Source organism: Patella vulgata, chromosome 3, assembly GCF_932274485.2.
Source record: "Patella vulgata chromosome 3, xgPatVulg1.2, whole genome shotgun sequence".
Taxonomy (NCBI): Eukaryota; Metazoa; Mollusca; class Gastropoda; family Patellidae; genus Patella; species Patella vulgata.
The window spans coordinates 44,529,788-44,557,488 of record NC_065881.2 but is presented as its reverse complement, the minus strand read 5'-3'; the positions used below and the strand labels follow the sequence as shown (position 1 = coordinate 44,557,488).

Sequence of the window (27,701 nt, the reverse complement as noted above, 5' to 3'; positions counted from 1 at the left end):
ACGTCCTACTGTTTTGCTCCTAATGTTTGGGCTAATGAAGACGGGTAAGGAATTTGCGTTTATTTAGCTGTTGCCTACTTTATAACATCCCAAAAGTTTACCATATTTCGGACACCGGAATGCGGTAAAAATTGGTAAAATCCTGAACGGTTGGTGACCAATATCTATTACGAACATATTGGGATATGCTATCCAAGTGTCAAATGGCCCCATTAAAAGTAGTATGGTGTCATATAGCCATATAAACTTTTGGCTTTATTCCCTATAAATGTATATTGAGGTTATCAGAACATTATAAATTGACTGGTCTGTTTAGGGTAAAGACAATTACCACCTCGATAATAGCCCTTTGTGCATTTGTTTGAGGTAACAGCTTTGAAGTTTCCCTACACTACTTGCTTGTATGCCCCCTTACACTGATCGTAAGAAAACTGACAATCTCAACCTTGCAATACAATTGTAAAACTATCAGGTGTCTAATTGTATGGCTAAACCAAACACAGTTCATGAGGTGGGCAGAATCATTAAATGCAAATTATTTTTTACTTCTGTTTATGCTTATTCAGATATAGCTACTGGTATACATTTTAAGACCATCAGAAATGAAATTAAAACAATAAATGTGTGAACTGGGGAGGAAGACGATAGTGAATACAACAATTGCTGTAAGTGTTACCCTTACCATGTAATGAATAAAACTGACAGTTATAACCACCTGTGAGAGGAGATTCGCCATGAACATCTTTAACAAAATAATATGAATGAAGGCACTATATGGAAATCTTGGTGTATGTTTATATACGGCAGTTTATTTCAGATAATATCTATAACAAATAAATGGAGTGTGATATATAAAGAAAATGATAACAGCACTTGCTGATAGTCTTGTAACAAATACACCATAAATACATAACAAAATAAAATATAGACCTATTTATATCAAATAAGCAATAGCAGATTTAAGACCTTTGTTTATTGAGTTTTTTCTTTTCATTATTTCTAAACTATCAAAATATGTGTACCTTTCATTTCAACTATGTTCATCACTAGACAATATTTTAGTAACCCTTAAACCAGCTACTAAACACAGATTAGCTGTAGAAAGAAATGGCATATCTGTGACTACAAGGGAAATCAAATATTTAGAATATATTCTTTATGCCCTGTGGAGGTTAGCCATTATCTACTTCATTATGTTTTTGATTCTAGGCATCTAAACTAAATTGTAGGTACATTTTTTGCACTACATGAAAATTTCCTCAGATTGAGTGACACTTTTCTTGGAAAAAATGACATCATTGTGTATTTGATGTGACATATTCTTATTGGATCAATATGTGCAAGATACATCAGTTTCCAAAAATCAACAGGTATTCTAAAGTTTCCAGCAATATAGTGATGAACAATCATAAAGTTTATGACTTAATTGACACTTACGAGATATTCATAATTAAGTTCAGTTAATCTGTTCCCAGTATCTGTTATTCAAAATGAAAACAGTTAAAAATCATAAAACTAAATTCTATTTCTTTCATAAATCCAGATAAAATAGTATGTATGATTCTTGTAAACTTCCATGTAAAGGTAATTTAAAGCTGTGTAAAAATATCTTGTAATATGATCATGTAATGTACTGTTTAGCCAAAGCTCGCAGAAATTTAGTTTTTCTAGTAAGAACAGCTCTTCTTAACGTTTCTTCTGGATTACTACAATTCACATCCATCTGTCCAATAGCTTTCATCTATAATTAATAAATGCATCCATAATTAAACAAACTAAATACAAATAAAACGAAGCATGTTATTTTTAAAAGTGTGACAGAGAAATGGGTTTAAAATTCACTTTAAACTATGTCATTTTGGGAATAACATATGGTACAATTTATCAGCGGGAGGAAACTGAGAAACCTGGAGGAAACCCACAAGGTTTAGCAAGCGACCACAGTTTTTATGATGTAAAGTGCATGCGATTGATCATTTGGCTGCCCTCACCCCATTTTCAAAATTACAAAGACCATCATATGAAAACAAATTAATTCAATTAATAAATAAATAACATATTTAAATAGTGGATTAGTGAACACAGTTTTCTGGTTACAGAAAGAATATGGTTTTAGCTAGATAATTTATTTATATAATAACTAAAAAAGGTATTGACATATTACTTACTGCTGCTTTACACTTCTCTAGTTCACCGCGTTTAGTATGTAAATCTAACATTATGTTAAAGAAAAATACTGTCATATATGTTACATTAGAAAAACTAACTACACTTGAACAAAATATAATAAAATACAAATATTTCATGTCTGTCGTTGTTGTTCCAGTTATGACAATACTTGGGAACAGATAAAATTTTATCAAACACCATAGACCCATACAAACTAGACTTGCTACAGTTTTAACCTTTTCATAATAGACAAAAAATACAGAATGTCAAGTTGAAAACAGGATGTTTTGTACAGGAATTAATATAATCTAGTCTAGTTATAATAGATAATAAGGATACGAGTAAGATGTTCTAATATAGCCATATCCCATATACAGGGATAATAGGCATCCATAGCATCATAACATGTTCTTTCTTGTAGTGCTTTAAAGGCTGTACCATAATCTACTTCATCTAAAAACCCACATAATACAGCTACCTGTAATAACATAAACATCAAGTTTATTTATTTTTTCTGTGCTACATTATAAGACTATAATAAGGATGTGTATCATTATATTATAGAGTAATAAATTCAGTTAAATATTGTTTAAAGATTATTACAGATTTCTGCTATATAATATGGATAAAGAACACAACGACACCAGTATCTAATCTATTTAATTTTACGACATTTACAAAAAATATAAATTACTAAAATATTCAGTTTCACTCAAAGAGACGATGGGGGTGATGTGGGCATATAAATAACATATATTCGTGTTAAACTGTTTATAATTGACAAGGAATTAACTAACCTGTGTATGACATTGGAGATATGAACAACATTTAATCATCTTTCTATAAACCTATAAATAGAGAGAGAGAAATGGGGTTTAACATCCACTCGACACAAACTAGGTCATTTCGGGACTAACACATGGTTCAATTTTATTTCAATACTTCACTTGCGCTTGTGGGTCTTTAGCAGTGGGAGGAAACCGGAGAACCCGGAGAAAACCCACGAGGTTGGACAGGCGACCCTACTCCTTGTCACGTACAACCGGAGAATTGAAACTCCGCCAGTTGACTCAATGACAGACCGTTTGATACAGCGGCCATCCAACCTCCCTAAACCTATAAATACAATATATATTCTTTAATGGCTACACACAATTAACCCTAAAGTTTTAAAAAGGATTTTTATTTATCAATCAGAACAATGGTCTATTATCATTATCAAGCACAATGATATGATATACACAATGTAGTTAACAATGAAAATTATATATAACAAAGTAATGGTTTGGCTTACTATATAAACAATATAAACTAGATCATAGACTAGAGTAAGAAACATAACAAGTTAGTATGTTATATTAGTTATCAAGAGGTAGCAGAGGTGGGAACAAGTCGTGGGACCTCGAGACCGTGTCAAGTCCCAAGTCGCTGACTACAGTACCAAGTCAAGTCCCAAGTATTTCCATAGCCCAAATCGTGTTCATGTCACTAGATCATCAAATGAGTCAACAAATCATTCTGCAAGACAAATGAGGCCATGGCAAATAAGGCAAGTTAGAGTTATATCCAGCGCAAGTTGTCAAGACCACCTAGTCCGAGTCGCGTCTTGATAAATATTTCAAGTTGAGTTGCAAGTCAGATCTTTGATGTGACCTAAGTTGAATTCTAGAATGAGTTGCGGGACACAAGTTCCCATCTCTGAGTAGTAGAAGATATTTGTATTAACTACAAGTTCTATATTTCTTGTTTGTCGATACGTAAGAAAATCCATTTAGTAAAATAAAAGTTTAGAATGATATTTGTTGTTAAATGTAAAGACTGCTGGTACCTGATCATCATAAAGTGTTTTAGGTACAGGACTAGAGAAATAATCTGTTGCTACAACACCACATTCTAAGTAATACTTCATAGCTGATGAATACTGATTATGTGCTGTAAATTAAACAAATATATAAATATGGAGCAAAACACAATTGTCAGGTATGTTATGTATTGGACTTGTCCGTTAAAACAAAGTTGTATGAAGCATATCCTGCCAAATACATGATATTCATGACTAATATCTTAGAATCCTAGTTGCTATTATAAAGTTGAAGATATAATCCTAATCAATTGAAATAAATTGAAATGGGATTTAACATCCTACTTATCTACACCAACAAGGATAATGAGGACAACATACACCATGCTGTGCTATCAGGGAAATTTTGCCTGGACAGTGTCATTTCCACCTAATCTTTATCGAATTCCAACTACAAAATGTGTATGCCAACAAATACACAGGACTTCAGTTTTTTTTTTGTCCCATCAGAATAATTGTTCCTTCCCAAGATATTTAAACACTATAATAGTCATTTCAGATTTTAATCTTACCAAAATAAATATCTGCTTGTGTTCTAAGCCAGAATGGTTGTGTAGGATTAACTTCTAGGGAATGTTGCATTAGTTGTGTTAACACATCTGATATAGAACCACCATCAATAGCACTAGCACTATAAATACATAAATCACTAGCACTATAAATGCATAAATTACACTATTTAATCCTGTTATAGACAACATTAAAATTACAAATGGCATTAAAATATTGCTTAAAGTCAATGACCTTTTAGTAAATTGACATTCTGGAATACTACTTTATTATTATCACTTGGAATTTATTTAGAAAACCTAACTTCATCCTTAAGAAGAATAAATATCACCAGATCGAGGAATATCTATTGAAACCTAATTGACACCCTATTTTTACAGCATTCGTTTATGCGATAGATTTTACACAAACTGTTTTTCGGACAACCTCACCTTTAAGCCTCAACTACCTTATCTTTACTTCGTACATTTTTCTCCTGTGGTACTCTAACTACAGAAACTTTATTCATAGAGGTGACCAACAACCTTTCTATTTAACCTGAATACGATCTACCACCCATCATTATCACCGATTTCACGATCCACAAAGTGTTGAACAACCAGCTACGAAACTACTCCTTTGAATTCAATACTCCGCCAACCACGCAACCATGAGACCAATCGCAGCAAACTGTAGCAATATAGTCAGTAGATTCACATATATGTAGAATTGTACTTAAGTCAACTTAGTGAGTAACTGACAGTTGACACATAAAAAGAGTTACAGAACCAAAACATAGCTGGCTGTATGTGTCAATAAAATACCACCAGATTACACGCGAGTGGAATTATTCTAATTGCATCAGAAATTACACAAGTTCAGGGCCATGAACACACTTTGTTATGCGTGATATACGTGAGTGCTATATAAGATATCTATTTGAAACTTTCAAGCAGACTTCCATTAGATTCCAGAGAGGTTCCATGTGAGTTCCTAGACAGCCGCGAGGCTGGCTAGGATGGAGAAATGGTTTTAGCTTGTATTGTTATGTTATATATTATGCTTATATATATACGGTAATCCTTATAAGACATATAGAAATAGATTTCACCAAAAAATAACACACTAATATGGATATACTACTTCTGAATTTTATTAACATGCTACGTTTCAATACTCATACAGGTATCGTTATCAAACAAATAATGATTAATTAACGTTCGTTCGTTCTTGGTGTTTAACGTCTGCTTCCACATAAGTGATATCGCAGACAAGACATAGGAGAGTCGAAGCTGATTCCTGTTTTTTAGAATATGATTTTGCAATCTTTCCATTTGGACTTAGGCCATGGATTTGGTTTAGTGGGAAGTTCTTCCCTTTATTTAATATAAAACATATCGTTTGGTAGATGATTACGTCTGCTTCTGGATTGGTAGATGTCATCGTTTTAGTGTTTAGGTGGAGGCCCCTCTTATCGTGGCCTCCCCTTACTCCACTATCCCACTCTCTGGGTTTGGTATCAGTTTTATTTGCGGAATAGTGTTTAGGTGCCGAGTTCGTCTGACCGTAAACCCCCCTTACTCCACTATCCTGCTAGTTTGGTAGATGTCATCTTTGTGGGGTTTATGTTTCGTTCGTTCGTTCTTGGTGTTTAACGTCTGCTTCCACATAAGTGATATCGCAGACAAGACATAGGAGAGCCGAAGCTGATTCCTGTTTTTTAGAATATGATTTTGCAATCTTTCCATTTGGACTTAGGCCATGGATTTGGTTTAGTGGGAAGTTCTTCCCTTTATTTAATATAAAACATATCGTTTGGTGGAGGATTACGTCTGCTTCTGGATTGGTAGATGTCATCGTTTTAGTGTTTAGGTGGAGGCCCGTCTTATCGTGGCCCCCCCTTACTCCACTATCCCACTCTCTGGGTTTGGTATCAGTTTTATTTGCGGAATAGTGTTTAGGTGCCGAGTTCGTCTGACCGTAACTCCCCCTTACTCCACTATCCTGCTAGTTTGGTAGATGTCATCTTTGTGGGGTTTGTGTTTAGGTTTGTGTTTAGGTGCCAGGCCCGTCTTATCATGACCTCCCCTTACTCCACTATCCCATTCTGTAGGTTTGGTGTCTGTTTTTGGTGGAATAGTGTTTAGATGCCAAGTCCGTCTGATCGTGATGATTAATTAACAAAAACGTAGTGCAATATATAGATAACTACTTTGGAAGCCATTTACTTGTGGTCATTGGTTTATTGTATAAATTGTTTTAAATTGTGATCTTTGATCTGGTTAATTAATTGTTGTTGTTGTGTTGTCTGCTAAATGGTTTCTACCTGTTGTCTACATATTATATCTTTCATCTTGTTAATTATTTTGTTGTTATTGTTGTATCTGCTAAATGGCTTCCAAAGTAGTTATCTATATATTGCACTACGTTTTTGTTAATTAATCATTATTTGCTTGATAACGATACCTGTATGAGTATTGAAACGTAGCATGTTAATAAAATTCAGAAGTAGTATATCCATGTTAGTGTGTTATTTTTTATATATACGGTATATAAAATGTAGAATCGAACTGTTGCATTGTTATTCTTGGTAAGACAAAAGTCTTAAGAAAACAGTAAGAAGTAAATACACTACGTGAAGCAGAAGTAAAAACAGCTAGAGACAAATTCTAGACGATCACAAGGCTACAGAAATATGTAGTAAAAAAAGATGCATGGTTCGTACGTAGGATGTGGTGACCGATTTTTAGGATCACCCACTCTCCACGTCAGACAAAAGACCTATGGTGCTACAAAACTCCATACGTATTCTAGACTTTCATTCCACTTCTGCAAGTTTGAAGACTAGGAGGTTCCGGATGACCGAGACTATACGTATTCATCTCACATGAAATTACCGCCATGTTGTTACGACAACCTGACAACAGTCACCTGATGATAGTCGGCGTTTAATATTTAATGGGGGGAGGGGGTTCAAATAATTAAATTGTGTCTGTACATCCCATTTTTTCATATTTTATTCTTATTCTATTCATATTTATCATTATTTCTAATTTTTTTAAACTCTTAATTTTCCAATATTGTATATATATATATATATATTTCACCTATCTCTTTAGTTTATTTTTTACCACGGGAAACAACACCTGAATCGATTAAATTTAACAATCCTTCTTTTTTAACAATCTTTCATTTGTACATCAATAAATTTTAAAATCCTTTGACGTCACCACCTTTGTTGTATATAAAGGCGCCACAGGATTATTAATTGTTATATTTGATAAAGGGTATCTCAACCCAAAACGTTATATTGATTAAAAATCTTCACTTCTACCAAGTCTGTTGTGCTACTGATGAGCGGGGATTCTTTAATTATTTTATTATCATTTACTTAACTCTTTTCCTTAATATAGATCATTTTTAAATTCAATATTTTTCTCTATATAAATAGATTAAACTGACTTACTTTAGAATAGCTGTTGGCCACAGAGTTAAATATTCACTTGTAATTTCTGTGGTAACATCATCCTATAAAATAAATACCCATATGTTTTAATCTTCTTGACCAAGATAATCAAATACATTTTCAGATGTCAAAGTCAAAGTAATACTGAACAAAAATAAATAATTGTACTTGCCTTTAAAACTGTAAATAGTTTAGTAAACATGGACAGAAGTAATGATAGAATAGTGGGCTCCTATAGAAAATATATATATCATATTAATACATTTCAAAATTGGTACTATATGTATATTAAAACATTTCATCCACATTTATGTGGACATACACTTGTATTGTTTGATTACAATCTAGAAAACTGTTTAAGAATTCTCTGAATAATTACAATATTTCATCCTAATTTCCGTTGTCCACTTAGCAAATTTTTCATGTAAAGCGAAGTTTTCGCTGTGATGCTTGCAAATTTCATCGTTTGGATGCAGTTGAAAAACAGACTAAAAGTAGGAATCACATCAAACAATTCATCACCTAGAATCAGAGGTTATTCAGACATAGCAAAAGAAAATTTGTTTTTGTTGCCAATGATCATAACGATCAAGGGCGAACGCACATTCCTTTGTAGTCAACGGGAGCATTTACAAGACACTAAAAACTGATCAAGGGTAATAACTCATATGATCCTAAATCTTCATGATTACAGATCCTGAGGGCCAATGATAAGTTCTCCCCCAATTCGATATAATGGGGACTACAAGCATTCACTAATAACCCATGGAGTTCTTCCTAGTGCTAACGTTTGTTATAAAAAACACATACCGGTAATCAAATGACAACTGTTCGAGTAATTTAAAGATCAACATCTCATGAACATAAACATTGTGTATAAATTTTAAATTAATCAGGTAATAACTCTTGCCTCTCGGGGTCCACAAGAGTTTCAAATTGATTAAGGGCGGTAACTCTTTCAGTAATGATTAGAAATTGTTTAAAACCAATAGCTTCCGTTTATGAGACAATATACAACCACGTTTCAATGTGGGTAGACAAAAATTAATTACCTTTAATTTTTTAAATAAACTCATAAAGTTATCTCTAGATAATAAACCACTATTAGATTCTCTCTGCATGGTACTATCTCTACCACTAGATGTTCTCTTATGTTGTGTTATATTAGTAAATATATTCAACACTGAAAATATAAACAAAACTATCGTTAAAACACTACCAGTATAATAATCTATGCAGGATAACTGCACATGACAATAAAAACAATAAAGGCGGTACAAGAAGAGATTGCACACCAACTCAGAAAAGCTATAAGATTGAGATGGGGGATTTTTGTTTATTAAAATGATGTTTTAATGAATTTATTTAGGATAAAATATTCAATGTACGCGCAAAAGAAATGATGCATTCCCAAAAAGTATTAGTCTAATGCAATATATGATTAAGGTTCATGATATTTAAGATTAAAAAGTAATTACCCGCTTCCCATAATTCTCTGGCAGTGATTCTAGCAGTTTTTATATTTTGTAATTCTTTACAAGTACATGACAGCAGACGACTCAACTATAAATAAAATAATTTTCTGATTGGAACTCTGATGAAGAATAATAATAACAAAATACTAAACAAATAAAAGATATTAGTATAAAACAATTATGATTTTCAACTAGAACTGCGATGCAGTGATGACGGGTTCCACTGGTACCACGTTATTCTTCAACTAACGTCACTACCCAAAACAATGAAAAGGTTAAACAGATTTCCACATTTGCATTGCAGACGTGTTTTAAAATGGACGCAGAATTAGCCTTTAAATCCAACAATGTCATTTCCATTTATACAACGAAGTCTCGACACAATGACATCACTTCCGTTATCAACAAAATATTTAAATTGGATATTAGAGAAATTTAAAATTTAAACAAAATTAACCCTTTAAAAAGCTTTATTAAAATGCGAAAAATCTTAAAAAGTGATACTGACAAAACTGGTTATTTTTCGGCAAGGGAAGACGTTAGAAACAATTTTTTTCCAAAATGACATTACTTTCGGTGATAATGAAAATCTTGAATTTGTGTAATAAAATCGTAAATGGCATAAGGCATCACAGGGGGAAAATTTTATGATAATCGCTTAAAAATTGAAACTTTTATTGACCCAAAACCTTGAAAAGCGACTTGTAGATAATTGTCCATTTCTCCGCAACGGAACAAGTTAGAAACAATTTTTTGATATCTATAAGGCCATATCCGTTTATTTTATATGTTGATTTAAACTAAAAGTTAACATTTTCAATACTAGCAAGTAATTACCAATTTAAAAAAATATGCATCAAATGGTATCACTTTTATGGAAATCCATTAATAATTGACTCTTTTACAGGCAAAATAACGTTGCCCATTTCTTGGCAACTGCTCATATTACAAACTACTTTCGGCATAGATTGTCTTCGTATAGATATATGCTACAAGTTTATGAACATTACATAGAAATATTTTAAAATATGAAAATCCTGAATGGGTTGTAAATTGCATAATTTTACACCCTTTAAATCGAAACGGCGCAAATACAAAACCGAAATTAAAAAAAAACGAGTCAGAGATTGCGCCTGTAGTAGGGGCATTCATCTTGATCTCGCAGATTTCTAAAAATTAATATTTACTTGCGAAAAGGCGTTCCGAACTGTCAAAATTGTAGATTTTGGCAAAATTACATCACTTTCGGTGCCGACAGAAAACTTTATCGTTAACGGCTAGCGCAAAGTACTAAGAGAAGTTTTTTTCATATTTTTGCTCAAGTCCGAAGACCCTTTAATCCTGTCGGAATACCATCAAAAAATATTCATAAATAAAAAAAAATTTTGTAAAAATTTAAATTTTGAAAATTCGGCGCCTAATATCTGCGAAGATTCGTAGAAAAATCAAAAATCTAAACTACTGGAGCTATGTGCTCTGTCTCAGGCTATGTCAAAATGTATCAAATGCTAAAATCCAACAATATTATGGCAATATTTCAAAAAACAACAACTTCGGCGATTTCAGACATTTCGCATTGTCGCAGAACGTTTAAAATAGCTTTAATCTCTAAGTCACACCCACTTTCCCATTTAAACCAAAGACATCGAATTAATCCAACAAGTAGTTTCTGAGAAATGCTCAAGTGGAGAAAAAAAAAATAATAAGAAGAAGAATTTTTACAAAAACCCTAATTAAACTGTAATTAATCCTTATAGATTATTGAATATATACCTCTATATATCCATTTCTTGTATTTTCCATACTTGTAAGATAGTCCCAGTCTCGGATGTTCAGAAGAAAACCAGTACAATGTTCTAAAACTTCTGAGCTTGGCTGAATATCTGAATGATTTAATAATCATATTGTTATAGTATTTTATCCACATCTTAATGATACAAAAACACCCTCAATCATCAGTTTAACATATTAAAAAGGGAGACAACACCATGGAGAGCAAATTATCTCCCTTTACTTTTTGGCTAGCTATCAAATTCTGTTTTTAACCTGTAACAAGGATTTAGTTTAGACACAGCTGTTAGAACAAAATGGATGGAGATGGACAGGATTTAAACCAATCTATTTCTTTAAATCATTAGAGTATACAAATAGAAATGCAATCTTACCTTGAGCTAGTCTAACACTAGTAAGACAGGTTTTAGTTTTTTTGTTTAAATCTGGTAAAGACGAGCCTTCACCAAATGTTTCATTTAAATAAAACTGTTTAAGATCAGTTAGTAGTATCTGCCATCGTATGTGTTTTGATAATGTGTAGGATATATCAGCTACAGCTGTGTCAGCTACTGTTAATAACTGTCGTGCTCTTTCAAATATCTAAAAAAAAACCAAAAAAAAAAACCAAACACACATGAAATGCAATTGTTGTTTACTGTCGGGCAACATTTCTGAATGGTCATCATTAATCCAGATATTGTTTACATGTGTGTATATATATATATATACCACTTACCTTTTAAAAAACAGTAAACACCAATGAAACAGCTTAATATCATTTGAATTAATCAGTAGATTTCTATAACATAGTATCATTTGAATTAAATAGGAAAGTTTTCTATAATGTAGTAGATTTCTATAACTGAGTATCATTTGAAGTAATCAGCGATTTCTATAACATAGTCTTATTTGAATTAATCAGCAGTTTTCTATGAGGTTTGTGTAAGAATCATACCAACTGTACTAACCCTTAGATCTGTACAATGTCTAGCTTTACCGATCAATACAAATACATATGCCTGTTTAGGATTCATCTGTGGTGAGTAGATATCAAGATGTTTCTTTATTTCTCTAGGAACTTTCCACTTCAAAAAAAAAGAGAATAAATTTATCTATAGAAAAAGTAACATGTTTATTTGTTTCTTTTATCTAAGAAAATATAAACAAGTAGCTTTTAATATGAAAATAAACAAGCCAACAGTGAGGCTGATGTCCCTTGCCGAAATCCTAAAATAAATAGATGACACATATTAATTAATTGCACATTGTACTTTTTCAAAAGTATCATGCAATCAAACTGATTATCAACTATACACTAAGTTTCATCACTCTTTATCAGACAGAATAAAAGTCAAAGAAATTGCTTAGCTCATGACATTCACCTAATGTTTAAACATTCTATCTCAATTAAAAGCAGTTGTTATGTTCCAAAGTCTTGACCAATCAAATTGCTTAACGCTCCTTAGCCTAAGCAGAAAATTCTCAGCATCGAACTTAGTCAAGGTAATGATATAATGAATCTATACTCAGAGTTTCAACGCTCTCACTTAATTATAACCAAAGTTATCGTGACAGACAGACGAACCCATTTTAATAGTCCCCTGCTTTCTTCGAAAGGCGGGGGATAAAAAAGGTAAAAACTGCAAGGAATAATCCAAGATCCCAATCTATAATATTAATTTGCCATTAATTTGATACCTCCTGGATTTGTGATACTAAATTTTCAATAGAGACACAGGCACCCTGAACAGAGGTATGGGTTGAAGCCACACTATTTTATTTATTACTGACCTTATCCATATCCTATTCAATTTCAAAGTTCAACAGACAAATTTAAGTTCTCAGATAAATTAAAGATGCATTATGTAAGATTTAGACAAAGGGTTGACAGTTCTCGCTATAATAGTTAAAAAATAGATATGTTGAAAATTTCAGTCAAATTACTTCATTCTGAGCAGATTTATAGTCGTTTGCAGATGAATTGTCATTGCTGGTGTTTTTACGATAATAATAATGTTTTTACGATTATCCATTTTTAAATTAAATCATTAACTGCTAATCGTATTCAAATTTGTTGAAAATCAAAATCATCCAAAGTTCCAAAAAGTTGACTATGGGCCTGGCACAGGTTTCTTAATCCATTTTGAAGCGAAGCGGCCAAAATTGGGTCAAATGAGGTCCTGGTAGGAAATGGGTTAATTATAAGCTTCCATTCCCTTTAATATAACCAGACTTCAATTCAACAAAAATAATTCTTGGTAATTTGTTATGGAGAATGTCGTATTCTAATGAATGTGATTACCACAAAAATGACGACAATTCACATACCAGCTTTAAGTTCAGGGCAGTAATATTCCCGAATAAATTACTGTCTTTGTAACTTGCAAAAGTTTTTATTCATTTGTCGATGATGGACAAATGACACAATTGTAACGTGACTACCATAATTGAAATTGCTTTAAAATAAAATTCTATACGATTATGATATAGCCTTCAGTAAAAACGACAATATTTTTATAATTAAACCTTTGTCAGAATGTGTATAGAATTTAAAAAATCATAATGGTAAACGCTATTTAAAACTGGTTTATTGACCTAATTCCAACCGATATGTCACCTGTCATTAGAATTCCGCATTGGAGATTCTATTGGGAAAATATATTATTAATGACTGTTTCTCGGTGTATTTGGTGTTCTATGGGAGGATTATATTCAATGAAGTCATAATTTTACCTAACAAATGGTCAGTGAATCCATCAATGTATGATCCAGTTATTATTTTAATATCTACCGGTACCCGGAATTCATACTGAGCATGGAAGACGCTCGATTGGCAAATCATGCCAAGATCATCTTCTTTCACCACGTGGGCTATTTTTACAAAAGCAGCTTACTGAACCTGTTATGAATAATCAGCAAGCTTGTTTTATCCAAATTACCGTTAAATGTGCTAATTAGGCTACTCAGATTATGAACCACCATGGCCGATTCTCTGCAAGGTATGACTGTTGTTGTAGTCGACAAGCAAGTTGATTGGCTTCTTAATTAATAAGTAATAATCAACCGCTGTAATTTAGCTGAAAGTAGACTGATTTATGATACCACAGTGGCTGGTTCAATGTTCTACCTATCGGCTAGATTAAACATCAATCGGCTAAAGCCAACAAAAAACAGCCGATAAAGAACACTGGCCTGGCATGTAAATAAATGTCTAATTAAAGATACATTCTGTAAGATTTAGATAAAGAGCTGACCATTCTTGCTATAATAGCTCAAAAATAGTTAATGTAAAATGAAAATATTGAAAATTTCATTCAAATTACTTCATTCTGAGCCAAGTTATCACTGTTTGTAGTTTTGACACGATGTGTGCATTGTGGTAACCAGGGCACTGGTATATTCGAGACTTAGTCTTGTTTTCCCATAATTAAATTTCTAAATGGCGAACCGTTCTAATCTAGTTATTATGGTCTTGTTTTGTTAATAAATGTCTAATTAACAATTTATATAACATTTCAGGCCTAAAGAAACACCTGCAATAGGCATATTTAGTTCTTGCGCAATGTATTTTTAATGATTTATATAACATCTGAGGCCAAACGAAAGATCTGCATTAGGCAGATTTTGTTCTTGAATAATTCATCTTTAAATAAGATTCTCAATAATTACCTTATCATTTAGGTGAATGACTTGGTTTGGAGTCATATTAAATTTCTGACAAAGTTCTAATACCAATTCTTGTATACAATCAGGATCATACACAGTTAATAACTTGCCTTCAGAATTACTAATATCATATGTTGGTTCTGAAAAATACAAATTATTGTCAAAACTTCTACTTTCCATAGGGAACAGCTTCTATAATAACTTATTGGATCATTATGCAGGTTTAGTTGGAGTCTCTAAATTACATGTACTCGTTACATCTTTTTTTCATGTTCAATACATTCAGGCAATGAATGGAAGAACAACAAGCCAACAGTGAGGCTGATGTCCCCTGCCGAAATCCCGAAATAAATAGATAACACATTAATTGATTGCACGTGTATCTTTTTCAAAAGTATCGAGCAATCAAACTGAGTTTCATCACTCTCTATCAGATAAAACAAAAGTCAAGGAAATTGCTTAGCTCTGCTTGCTTTAGTGGAAAATGTTAATCATTAAACTCAGTCAAGACATTCACCTAATGAACATCTAGTCTAAACATTCTACCTCAATTAAAACCAGAGTTGTTATTTTCCAAAGTCTCAACCAACCAAAATTCTTATTGCTCCTTAGCCTAAGCAGAAAATTCTCATCAAACTTAGTCAAGGTAATGATATAATGAATCTATACTCAGAGTTTTATAGCTCTCACTTACTTATAACCAAAGACCCAAAGTTATCGTGCCCAAAAGCATCAACCAATTAAATTGCTTATCTCTGCTTACCGTAAGCAGATAATTTTTATCCTCGAACTATTATCAAGGCATTCACCTAAGTTTGAACATTCTACCTCAATTAGAAGGAGAGTTATTGTGTTTCAAAGTCTCGACCAATCAAATTGCTTATCGCTCTGCTTACCCTAAGCAGAAAATGCTCATCTTCGAACTCCATCACGGCACTGATCGACCAAACAAATACCTACACCAATTTTGAACATTCTAGCTCAACTAGAAGGAGAGTTATTGTGTCCCAATAAATGCTCATCTTCGAACTCCATCAAGGTATTGACCTATTAATAAACACCTATACCAATTTTGAACATTCTAGCTCAGTTAGAAGGAGAGTTATTGCGTCCCAAAAAGTGTAACTGACAGACAGACAGATGGACAAACCCATTTTAATAAACTCCTGCTTTTTTTTTGAAAGGTGGGGGACAATAAAACATAACTGTAGAGGTGAGGGAGAGAAAAATGAGGCTCAAAACCATGCAACTTGACTCAATGACAGACCGTATGATCTAATGTGCATGCACAACTGTTGATATGAAAGTGATCAATGATTCTTGCAGGTTATATGCCGATATTTCACTGATTTGAAGAGAAATGTCCATGTACTGCTAATGATGTACAGAGATAGTGCATTACATCTAACAGCTGGTAAAGTACAGAGTGTGTACTTATAGTATATTACAGCTGGTAATGTATTGAATATGTAGTTATAGTGTTTACCTCTAACAGCTGGTAATGTTATATCTTCTTCTTCCATGTCTATATCTTGTAAATATAATTGTTCAGGATTATCAACAACGGCCATTTCACCCCATTCATCAGCATCCAAATATGATGCTATCTCACTCTTTAATACAGCATGTATAAAACCACTCTCTTGTGGTACTAATTCAGCTATATGCCTACAAATACAACATGCATATTAATCCATTTCTATGAGAAATTCACCAGATTATTTTCATGTAAGCTAATACAGTTTTCTAATATCTTTGATTAGACTATTTTACCAATCCCTGTTACTTAATTTAGTCAAATAGATGTGAAATGAATAAAGAAAAGAACTTACCACACAAAACATTTTAAATTAGATCGTTGAGAAAATGAGGCACTTTTGATTGCGTCAGATAAAACCTATAAATGTTAAAATAAATTGTTTTAGGACATATGAAAGAAATTGCTAAAGGTAAACAAACAGATTTTATAATTGGCTTCAGAACAAATAATTAATATTTGGTTAAAACTGAAATAGTAACAAATTCATTTGTATCTTTTAATAGACCTATGTTTGATGGAGTCTATCAAAAATTATGTGTATGGTTTAGAGGCTATCAATACTGACCTTTGAAGGTCACGGTTTCTACAAAACAACTGTTACCGAAGTCAAATGTGTCATATTTGTTTTGGGTTGGTTTTTTTTGGGGGGGGGGGGGGGGATGTAAGTAATTGGTCGTGCCTGGAGTACAATATATGCTTGGCATCAACCCTGGGTATATATAATTCAAATATCCTACCTGTACGAGGAACTGAACAAGTATTGGATTGGCTGCTTCTAAAGCTTCTACTATAGGTGATACTAGAGCTTTACCTTCTAATACACCTCGTACAACATTACATATACATACTTGACTAAATAACTCATTATAACTGTAAAACATATACATCAAAGAAATAACTCATTATAACTGTACTGTACACTGTACAATATGCCAATATTTAAAAACATAATTCATTCAAAGGTTATAACAAGGTTCAAGATGTGTATAATAATCAAAAGTCTTAGTTTTGCCAGAGGGGAAATGTGGATTCGCGTACAACAAACATTAAATAGGTCATTTTTTATTTCAAAATTTTGCATGAATGCAAATCAGAGTACCATGAGTAAACCCACCCGGTCAGATAGGCAACATCAGTCTTTGTTATGTAGAAGCATTTGATCGACAATAACAACATACAAATTTTAAAAAACTCTATAGATATGTGACTCTCTCATTTATTTTTTTATTTTAATTTAAGAAATAAGACCTGTTTTAACAAAATAGGACTACATTTCAGTTTGTATTGTTGTAATTATTTGAATATTTGAATTTTCTAGTATGCAAAGTGGCTTACATGTAGAATGGCCATTTTTAATGTCCATCAAATAAAGACTAGTTAAAACATAGCTTGGAAATAATAATACCAACCTTTTTCCTTGTTTTGAGATATCATCCTCCAAATTACTTCTATAAACTAAACTTAATTCTTGTTTTATATTATCTTCTAATAATATATTAACTATGTCCTGTAATAACAATATTACTTATTAATTAACCTATATAGATGCATTGTCTTGTAATTTGTTCAAACAATTAACAGGAAAAATTACTTTGATATTTTTAATTTTAGGTGCCTATTTTATGTTTATTCTATGATTTGATGGCAGTGTTTATTTGTATCAAATTTTTTTTTATCAGTTTTTCACAATTATTTGACATTTTACATACTTTATAATTATTTTTTCTGGAGACTTCAACTTGTTCAAACAGAGTGGGTTGATGAGCATCCATTGTTATACCAAGTAAACTAGCACAACTTGTTAAATAACCTCTCAGTCTATCTACATCTAGTTTACAATATACTGGATCTTTTAACTTAAAAAAAAAACATTTGAAAAAAATCTTATCATTCTATCTACATCTAAAGTACAATATACAAGATTTTTTAACTAAAAAAACAAACCATCAAAAAAATAATCATTATCTCATCAATCTATATACATCTAATGTACAATATACTGGATCTCTTAAAACTAATCAAATACAGAAAACATCTTTAATCAACAGTAATTTAATTGTCTTTCGACAATTTTTAGACCCTAATTTTGGTTCTTTGTTTGGCTCCTCTATTTTTCTTGCATTGTTACCTGTGTATGCATTTTTTGTGCTTGTTTAAACATCTCGAAAGCTTCTGTATAGACTGATTGATGAAAATATACCACACCCAAATCAAACGACAACTGAAAAACATACATTATTATCATTATTTACATAAAAACCAAAAGTGATAACAGATAACATTATATCTGAACAAGATGCAAGTTTTTACCTGTTTTATAATGGTACGTCTATTGTTTTGGGTACTGTACAACTTCTTTGACACCTTATCGTAGCTATCATTATCCTTACCCAGTATGGCTGGATAGAGTTGGATTTTATTTGTTGGTAAATTATGAACTGCTCTGTCTCAATGTTTAATAATATTGCTAATATCGAGGCTCAACATACTGAATTAGTTAAGTCAATATATTCAGGACATGTTCACCAATATTGGCAAAAGCCTGAGAGCAAATATTACCAATCGGACATCAACATATGGTGAATTAAACTCAAAATTTGTAAAAAGAATTGCATAGTCAAAATTTGGTGCATAAACTGCAATGCTTCTCCTGGGCCTCAATAGCAATCATCAAGACCTGATAATTCGTGTGAAACACTTGTGTGATTATTCGATAATTTTTCATTTGAGATGCGACACACAGCCAACCATTTCAACTTTTTAACATCCCAGTGTTGTGTGAACTTTATCACTAATGGTTTATTAACTATTTGATAATAACTACATTATGCTGCCTAAATTATGATTTAGATCAGTTTCAAAGCTTTAACATGATCGACCCTATACATGTATTATTGATTTGATATGATTGTCCATCCATTACTCTTTATGTTTAACTTACCTGACATTTGACCTCTTCACATGAAATCTTAGTACATTTGGACCAATCACATAATACTTCAGTACATTCATTAGGAATAATAAATACATCAGGAGTGGGCATGTCTAGTTTGGTTGAATGTTGTGAAAATTTCTGTAAAATTGTAATGGATGTCTGCTTTTCTTCTTTTAACTGAAATAGAAAGAAACAATGATCATGGCCAATATCAAGTGGACATATCAAGAGCACAAGCATGCCAAGCTTTATGTCAATCGTATTTGAATTGGCCGAGCAAAATGAGTAGCACTTGGGTATGAGTTCCTAGTCCCAAAAGTAATATTCACAAATCAATTCAATATTATGTTATCATCGTTGTTTTTTATTCTTTTGTCAGTTTATATGTCAGTATTTAATCTAATACGTGTAAAAATATTTACCTTGTTTATGACAACTTCATTAGCGGCTACCATTGCTGCTACTGGATCTATTTGACCAGGTCTGAAAATAAATCAATCAAATTAATATATAAATCCAATTTCTATTTTGAAAGGATTTTTTTTTTCCACTAAATCTCTTTAACTAGGGTATATCTTTACATGTCTGGACGGAAAATTAATCCTTAAAGAAGCAGCCAATATTAGGTGCCTGAAAGTATCTGCATAATCCTAAAGATATTTCCAATGCAAATACACTTTTTTTTTCCTTTTTAATGTGGATCAGTAAGGTTTTTTGAAATTTCAAACATCAAAAATTTACATATTTCATGGGTTCTTTGACATGCGGGAGCTGTGGTCACTAACCTGTTAAACTCCATTTTATTTCATTTTCTTTACATGTGAATAACGAGACACACTTTCCTGGTCCGCTTTGATGGTGGTAATTCTAACAAGTAATGGCTGGGCCACCTATCAGAACCAGAGACATTCTAGTTAAAAACCTAGTGCTTTGATCGTTGTACTAACAGAGCCCCCTCCCCCCCCCCCCCCACAAAACAGAAACTTACGGCACAGTAAAACTAAGCTTCAGAGGTCTGGAGGGAAAACTGTCATTAATAACACTTCTTACAACCCTAAAAATATCAATAAATTTAGATAACGTACAAAATCTACAACATTCGGAAACAATATCTGCTGTGATAAGAATATCATCCTAAATCTATTTTGTAAATTAAATAGGATAAAGAGTTAAAACATGGATATTCTATAATCAGGTATTTAAATAATAATACTTTGCTTCTAGGATATTATGTAAAATACTTACCATCTGTGATAAAGTTGAACAGCAAATCTGCCTAGATCTGATAATTTGGTTACATCTATATCTACATTCATAGCTGAATCAATACCACCCTCTATACATAAACTTAATAACTCTTTTAACAACGTTAACATCGTCGGTAACGGAACAGAATTTCTATTGGAAAAATTGGTGTAAATAAAAATATGTGAAAGAGGAGGTTACTGTACTCGTTTATTCATAATAATTGTTAGCATCCTGTGACCTTAGCTTAGGCCCGGGTAAAGAAGTGTAAGATTAAGAAAAAGGTTTCATTGGTGTTTATCCACTCAACATTAACTAGGTATTTTGGGGAAGAATTATTGTGTATTTTTATTTCAATAATGTGCTGGCACAGAGAGATTTTTTTAAAGTAGGAGACAAACTGTAGAAACACTAACTTGCAGAGTCGGATAAAAGTCATTTAAATTATATAACTTTAAACTTTAACAAGCAAATCTGAAATACTGGTATGTAAGGTTATTGGGACTTAATCTTTTGAGATGACTAAAAATCAGTTGATAAATTACAAGGAGGCAGTGTTTGGCAATGACACATGATTGGTCGAAATGGAGAAGAACCCATTAGATCCAGAAAAGTAAGACGTTAAACCCTTTTCCATGCCACTGACTATTTCCTGAAAGGATACTTCTATTGATAGCTAGGGACAGAACTGTATGTATATACAAAACGAATTCAAACCAGCAAAATTTCAGGGACTTACAATTCTCCACAGTCCCCAGCTGGTTTACTCGTTGCCGTCCTACCTACAGTCATTTGATTTGGTGCGTCCTATAGCAACCACTATACAACTGTAACAAAAAGAAGTTATCATTTTATTTTCACCTTGGGTCAAACTGGGCAAGGTTCCATTTCAAATGTGCAGCAACTCTCAATGCCAAGACTTTTAAACCTCTCACTTTTCTGGTTTCTTCTGTCGGACAATCTAGAATATTTTTACAAAAAACAACTTATAAACACATTTTAAATACAGTGTTTTTTTCTGAATGACAATATTAACAACAGAATTTTAACCAAAAAAATTCTTGATATTCCATGTACTCAGTGGCATGCACAAGTCCTTGGCAACGAAGAATTGAGGGAAATGTTACGGTCAAATCAAAATCTCCCTCATCATAGCACACTGCATGCAGGCCTCGTACTTGTCGCTTCAATGACTAACCTGCCACTCTCAATTATCCAATATCAATCACGTCACACATTATCCATAGGTACACAAACACTCACACAGACACCTCTTAAATTGTTTTGGTCCTTACGTATATACATTGATCATATGAATATGATATATCGTAATATGAAACAGCCTTATTTCCGGTAAAAATTCTTGCAAGTCCTCAAATCAGCTTTGGCTCAGCGACTAAGAGATTCATGCAATTCTCTAGTCTAAATTATAATCCGATTTATCGTGAATTTTGCCAAGTATCAAATATGTACCAAACTTATGTTTTAAATTGAATAGAAAGGCTAAGGACTCCGCCGTTGAGAAGTGTGTAAATTTAGATTCTAAAATATCAGTAATAAATTGAATATCACCTGTGCATAGCACTATATTTACCTTGTGTGATGGACAGGTAACACCCCCTGAAATTTTTTTTTCACATCCTGTCTACATTTACACTAAAACTTATATTTACGAGATACTCTTCTGACCTACTTATTTCATGGTGTCAAATTTTTCAGTAGATTATACATAGACTTTATTCATAGAAACTGTCTTCAATTTTTAAATGATTAAATACACCAGACAACAAGCCGTGCGCATTTGAGCAACAACAATATTTACCGTGGGTGGTGTGGTTGCCATTATATCCCCCTGTGGTTATGGTAGAATTAGGTCATATGACTTGGGGGGCTAATATATTTAGATATTTATGTGTAGATACTTAATAATGCTATAAACTAGTGTCGAACAGATGAAAACAGATGTAGACTGTGTCAAATTTATTGTTACAAAATTGGCTGCGATTTGACTTAAAACTTTGTGAGTAACTATACCGTACGAAATAGCTAAGTGTAAATACATGTAGTGCAAATAGTGTGGTATTTCCGTGGTTATTACGTGACGTAATAAAGGAGTATTGTGGTCTTAAGACAATTTACTGAACATCAAGGAAAATTTAGTTGCTACATGTCAGATTTAAAAATTGCCTATCGGCAAAAAGTAAACAAACAAACATTTTGAGCCGTGTACATGGCGTATCTTCATCTTTATTAGCCCAGTTGGATAAAAGTAGGACGATAAATCCCCATTTCATTTAATTACAAACGAACAAGATTCACAGTGATTACTAACCTGAATCTGGTGTTTTTCTTTCCACAGTAACATCTTTTACAATATTAGTTTCTAAAAAAATATACAGTTTACATTATCATACTAATTGTTATTAATACTTCATATAACTAGTAGTTGCCAGGCAAGATACACCCACATTTTACAAGAGATGGATAGAGAACAAGCTAAAAATAAAAGGGATTTTTCGTACCGGGCCATAATCCAGGAAGTTATAGTTTGAAATGGCCCGAGATATTTGGGATATAAAGATACATTTTAAGTTTCATCAAAATCAGATAAAAATTGTGACTTCTAGAGGATCCACAACCTTAGTATTACATACTTTTACACTATTTGTGTAAAAGGAGCGGCCATTTTGTCAGGAAGTTTTGGTTCGATTTTCACAAAATTGTAACGGTGATACATTTAAACGTTTTTTAAACTCGGATAAAAATTATGACCTCTAGAGATAGGGTAACGTCGTATAAAGTGCCTACGTGGGGTTAAGGGCCCACCATGATATGATTGGCAGTAGAGAGTCACGTGTAATGACACAGTAGGATTTTAATGTCAGCGTGTGTCCTCCAAAATGTATGTATTATGTGTGACTTTCACTTTTTCTTAATTTGTAGATGTGAGTTTAGCTGGGTAGCTATGAAAGATATAGAAATCAAATTTATATTGATAATAACATCAGTATTTAATGCTTGATTTGGTGCAAGCCTTGTTTATCTAACGTCCACAGAATATCGGCCATTTTAAAACTTGCGTGAGTGGTAGAAGTGGGGCAAATAGCCCATTACTGCTCGGGGCATAGCGCCTATATCTGGGCTACATACCCCACACTACAGGGCTGATTACCCCAAAATGGTGCAAACAATTTTTATACGCCCAGATAAAAATGTGGTCGTATATTGCCATCGCCCCCACCCGTTCGTCCATCGGTCCATCCCTATGTCGTCCACAATTGCTTGTGGAAAATTGCTTGTTGAGTTATGGCCCTTGATCACTTTGAAAATTCTTGTGGGTGCTCAAGAGGCTAAAGTTAATATCCAATTGACTTTATATTTATACACAGTGTTTAAGTTTATGTGATGAAGAATCCTATTGATTTTCAATAATTTCCGGTAATTACTGTCAGAGTTATGGTCCTTGATCAAATTGAAAAATTCTGTGGGCGCCCTAGGCTAAAGTTACTATTTAAACAGAATGAGACATGTATGAGATACAATACAATTAACACACAGGCAAAATTTAACACATTGCACCTTTAACCATTAAATAAAAATATGAAACTTGAGCTTGACCCAATATAACCCATTTAGTTGTTGAATGGACATTAAACCTCATTTCGATTAACTTCCATTCCACACTACATGTACAAAATTGTACATGTCCACAACCTTGATATATACCATAGATATACACTATTTGCGTACGAGGGGCGGCCATTTTGTTCGTCAGTTTTAGATCGATTTTCACAAAATTTGAAGTCAACCATCATTAGGGTGTAATGGTGATATATTCAAACGTTTTTTTAAATCGGATAATAACTGTGACCTCTAGAGGGACCAGAAGCCACAAGCTAAAATGTGATTCTTCTAACCATCAGGGCATCAAGGGCCATAAATCTGAAAGCTACAATCCGATATGCACAAATATCGAAAGGAACCAAGATCTTTGGGATATAAACATGTATTTCAAGTCTCATCAAAATCAGATCAAAATTATGACCTTTAGAGGGTCCACAACATGTTACAATGTTTGCGTACAAGAGGCAGCCATTTTGACCTGCAGTTTTGATCTGATTTTCACAAAATTCAAACTCAACCATCAGTAGGGTGTAATGGTGATACATCCATTAAGGTTTTTTAAATAGGATAAAAATTGTATCCTCTAGAGTGACCAAAAGCTAAAACATGATTTTTCGTACAATCAAGGGCCATAATTCAGGAAGTTACAATCTTATATACACAAATATCATAAGGAAACAAGATCTTTGGGTTATAAACATGCATTTCAAGTTTCATCAAAATTAGATGAAAATTGTGACCTCTAAAGTGTTAACAAGCTAAAAACGTCATTTTTCATACAATCAGGGGCCATAATCCATGAAGTTATGGTCCAATATATGTCAATATCAAAAGGAACCGAAATCTTTGGGAGATAGACCTATATTTTAAGTTTCATCAAAATCGAATAAAAATTGTGACCTGTAGAGTGTCCACAAACAAATTGTGGACGGACGGACAGGGGCGACAACAATATACGTCCACATGAAAATGTGGGCATATAAAGATATATGGATTAATGTAACCTTTGTTAAAAGTGGACAACAGACGGATGATGGACAGGGGCGTATAAAAATCAGCTCAGTCACATTATTGTTTTGACTACTGTCAGCATTTATAAGCTACTAATTGCTATATATCATTGAACTCTGTAAAAGGTTTAGATGACTTAAATCAATCTGACGATACTTGACACTATGCATGGAATTGGAAAACATTTAATGTTATTGTACCTGATTGTCCTGGGGTAGGAGGATGTATGTCTTTATTTTGTATTATGTTCATCATCTCAAATTCTGCTTGTTGTAGGAACTGTATAATAAGCTGCACAGCTGTAGGGTCTAAAATCAGATTTACTATATGATAAATAATAAATACATACAAATTTTCTAACATAATTACCAAAACAGGTATTATTAGAGTTCTTTTAGACTGCATACACTGAAAATGTAGCTAACAAGTTTATATCATTTTTTTGACAGTATATAGTTTCTATAGTACATGTTCATGTAACAAAAAATATTTGTTTTCAATCAATTTTATTATCCCTTTTGGTAAATATACATGTAGGTTTTGTGGCAGTAAGTTTAAAGTGTTTTTGCTTACCAGGATTGTCTTGTTCCAAGTGTCTCTGCAATAATTCATGATCTAGCAGAAACTCAAACCAAGTAATTGATGGTAATGACACAGTGCCAGGACAGTTGCCTCTTGGAACTTGAACATCAGTCATCTTAACAGTTAATGTAGGCAACTGAAAAATTAAAACTTCCAGTACATACACATGTATCCTATTCCTAAGTCTTCAGCATCTGCAATAACATTAAAAACATTTGAAAAATTAGTACAGCAAAAATATGGGCAAATAGTCCCAGATTTTATAGTGTTTCCATAATAATTTTCACAACACTGCACATCCCTTCAGACCCTGCCAGAAGAGAGGGATCACACGCCCCCATTAATTAAACTTACTTTAATAAGTAGGAAACAAGACAAACCATTCACTCAACCTGGATATGGTACAAATCATGGTGCTTGCCTTAACATAAAATCTTGGGGAAGAAATCATTTTGTCTCATCCTATTTTCTTATTGCTAGATTTGTACTTGGTAGAACCAATAGTGATGTTTTTTATAGGAAGGCCAGTGAGTAAGCAGTCAGTCGCGGGGATTAGATAAGTCTACAGTTAGTTTGAATATGAAATATATTATATTCTTCTGCTGTCAGTGTTATTTACGATGTACGAAGAAGTTATCTTCGTTAGACTAAGAGGGAGTAGAAAGAAAGCATTATCCATTTTAGCTGTATGGATATTCATACCAAAGTCCGAAATGTACATGTATAATTTACTGTGTGTGTATCATAATTTCTTGTTACGGTCAAATGTATTGGACTTTCAATGCACACATGTCACAATGACCACAGACTCGCTGATGAAGATGAAAATTCTGAGACCAGTTTTATATCGAGTTATATCATACTAGTTAATTCTTTTCGAAAGATCAAACTAACAGTTGACACCAGTTTTAGACATCATGGGCTTAATAATTACATCTATTTTCTGGTCAAAAATGATATTTAATCTTTAAAAGTTTAGGTTTGACCTAAAGACATGTTCCCAGAACCTAACAAATTATTTAATTTTTGTGAATCAATCATACATATTTATCTTAAAATTAGCATGTACGAATTAAAAGTGAGATCTGCAGGAACACAATATTATATGTCTGTATCTAAACCTCGGACTTCGGTCTGAAATAGGGGGGTTGGATGGCTTAGTGGTTAGCACGTGCGCGCTGTATCATTAAGCCTGTCATTGAGTCAACTGGTGTGGTTTCGAATCCCCGGTTGTACGTGACAAGGAGTAGGGTCGCCTGTCCAACCTCGTGGGTTTTCTCCGGGTCCTCCGGTTTCCTCCCACTGCTAAAGACCCCTACGTGCAAGCCAATTATGGAAATAAAATTAAACCATATGTTAGTCCCGAAATGACCTAGTCTGTGTCGAGTGGACGTTAAACCCCATTTCTCTTTCTCTCTCTCTCTCTCGGTCTGAAATAGGACTCCGACGTTTTGTTGATAAGCACTGTCTGCGACACACACTGCATTGTCACGAGCAAATCTGGTTTATCTGTTACAAACACAAAACAAAAATAGTAGAGATGGTAATATGGGTATAATTTAATGCACCTTTTATAATAAAATAAAACACGTTTTTTGCCAATAATAAATTCGTAACTCGCTGTTGTTATCGCCGCACCGGAAGTTCCTTCTTAATGAATTATTCAAAATATATTAGCAGGCTTAGTTATGCAAAAGACGAAAACAAATATTACTAATAATAATTTATTTATGAATATCATTTACTGTATATTTTATAGTATTGTTATGAAATGCAGTTAATTCTAGTAACATTTAAAACGATAGCCATACCAACGTCAGCTTAACATTTTATATTTCGTTACAGTTTATCAACGATTCTCAAAA

At 32.9% G+C, this 27,701-nt stretch overlaps 1 protein-coding gene across 2 annotated transcripts; it reads right to left on the bottom strand.

Annotated features, from left to right (window-relative positions):
- Nucleotides 1-789: 789 nt before the first annotated feature.
- LOC126815797 (integrator complex subunit 8) lies at nt 790-27,491 on the bottom strand. Of its 2 annotated transcripts, none has more exons than XM_050541749.2 (29): nt 27,405-27,491; nt 25,828-26,030; nt 25,455-25,562; nt 22,952-23,002; nt 21,481-21,580; nt 20,620-20,772; nt 20,363-20,428; nt 19,797-19,857; nt 19,381-19,551; nt 18,568-18,660; nt 18,149-18,295; nt 17,849-17,946; nt 17,177-17,309; nt 16,732-16,796; nt 16,386-16,567; nt 14,903-15,039; nt 12,202-12,318; nt 11,626-11,833; nt 11,234-11,343; nt 9,464-9,548; nt 9,038-9,168; nt 8,158-8,217; nt 7,986-8,047; nt 4,543-4,661; nt 3,998-4,101; nt 2,967-3,017; nt 2,509-2,647; nt 2,169-2,212; nt 790-1,741 (listed from the first exon to the last, which is right to left on the bottom strand). In XM_050541749.2, the coding sequence occupies exons 2-29, from the start codon at nt 25,949-25,951 to the stop codon at nt 1,622-1,624; spliced, it is 3,039 nt and encodes a 1,012-aa protein (XP_050397706.1). In that variant the 5' UTR covers nt 25,952-26,030; nt 27,405-27,491; the 3' UTR covers nt 790-1,621. The 2 variants fall into 2 exon arrangements, with proteins under 2 accessions (XP_050397706.1, XP_050397707.1); XM_050541750.2 differs by having other exon boundaries at nt 25,828-25,972.
- Nucleotides 27,492-27,701: the final 210 nt, after the last annotated feature.

What these genes read in the sequence shown, in the direction of transcription:
- LOC126815797 (XM_050541749.2), bottom strand. Translation starts at nt 25,951, where the DNA reads ATGACTGATGTTCAAGTTCCAAGAGGCAACTGTCCTGGCACTGTGTCA. An exon ending in AACATTACCAGCTGTTAGAG is followed by an intron (nt 15,040 to 16,385) that starts GTAAACACTATA and finishes TGTATTTTTCAG; the next exon opens with AACCAACATATGATATTAGT. An exon ending in ATCTCCAATGTCATACACAG is followed by an intron (nt 2,648 to 2,966) that starts GTTAGTTAATTC and finishes ATGTTATTACAG; the next exon opens with GTAGCTGTATTATGTGGGTT.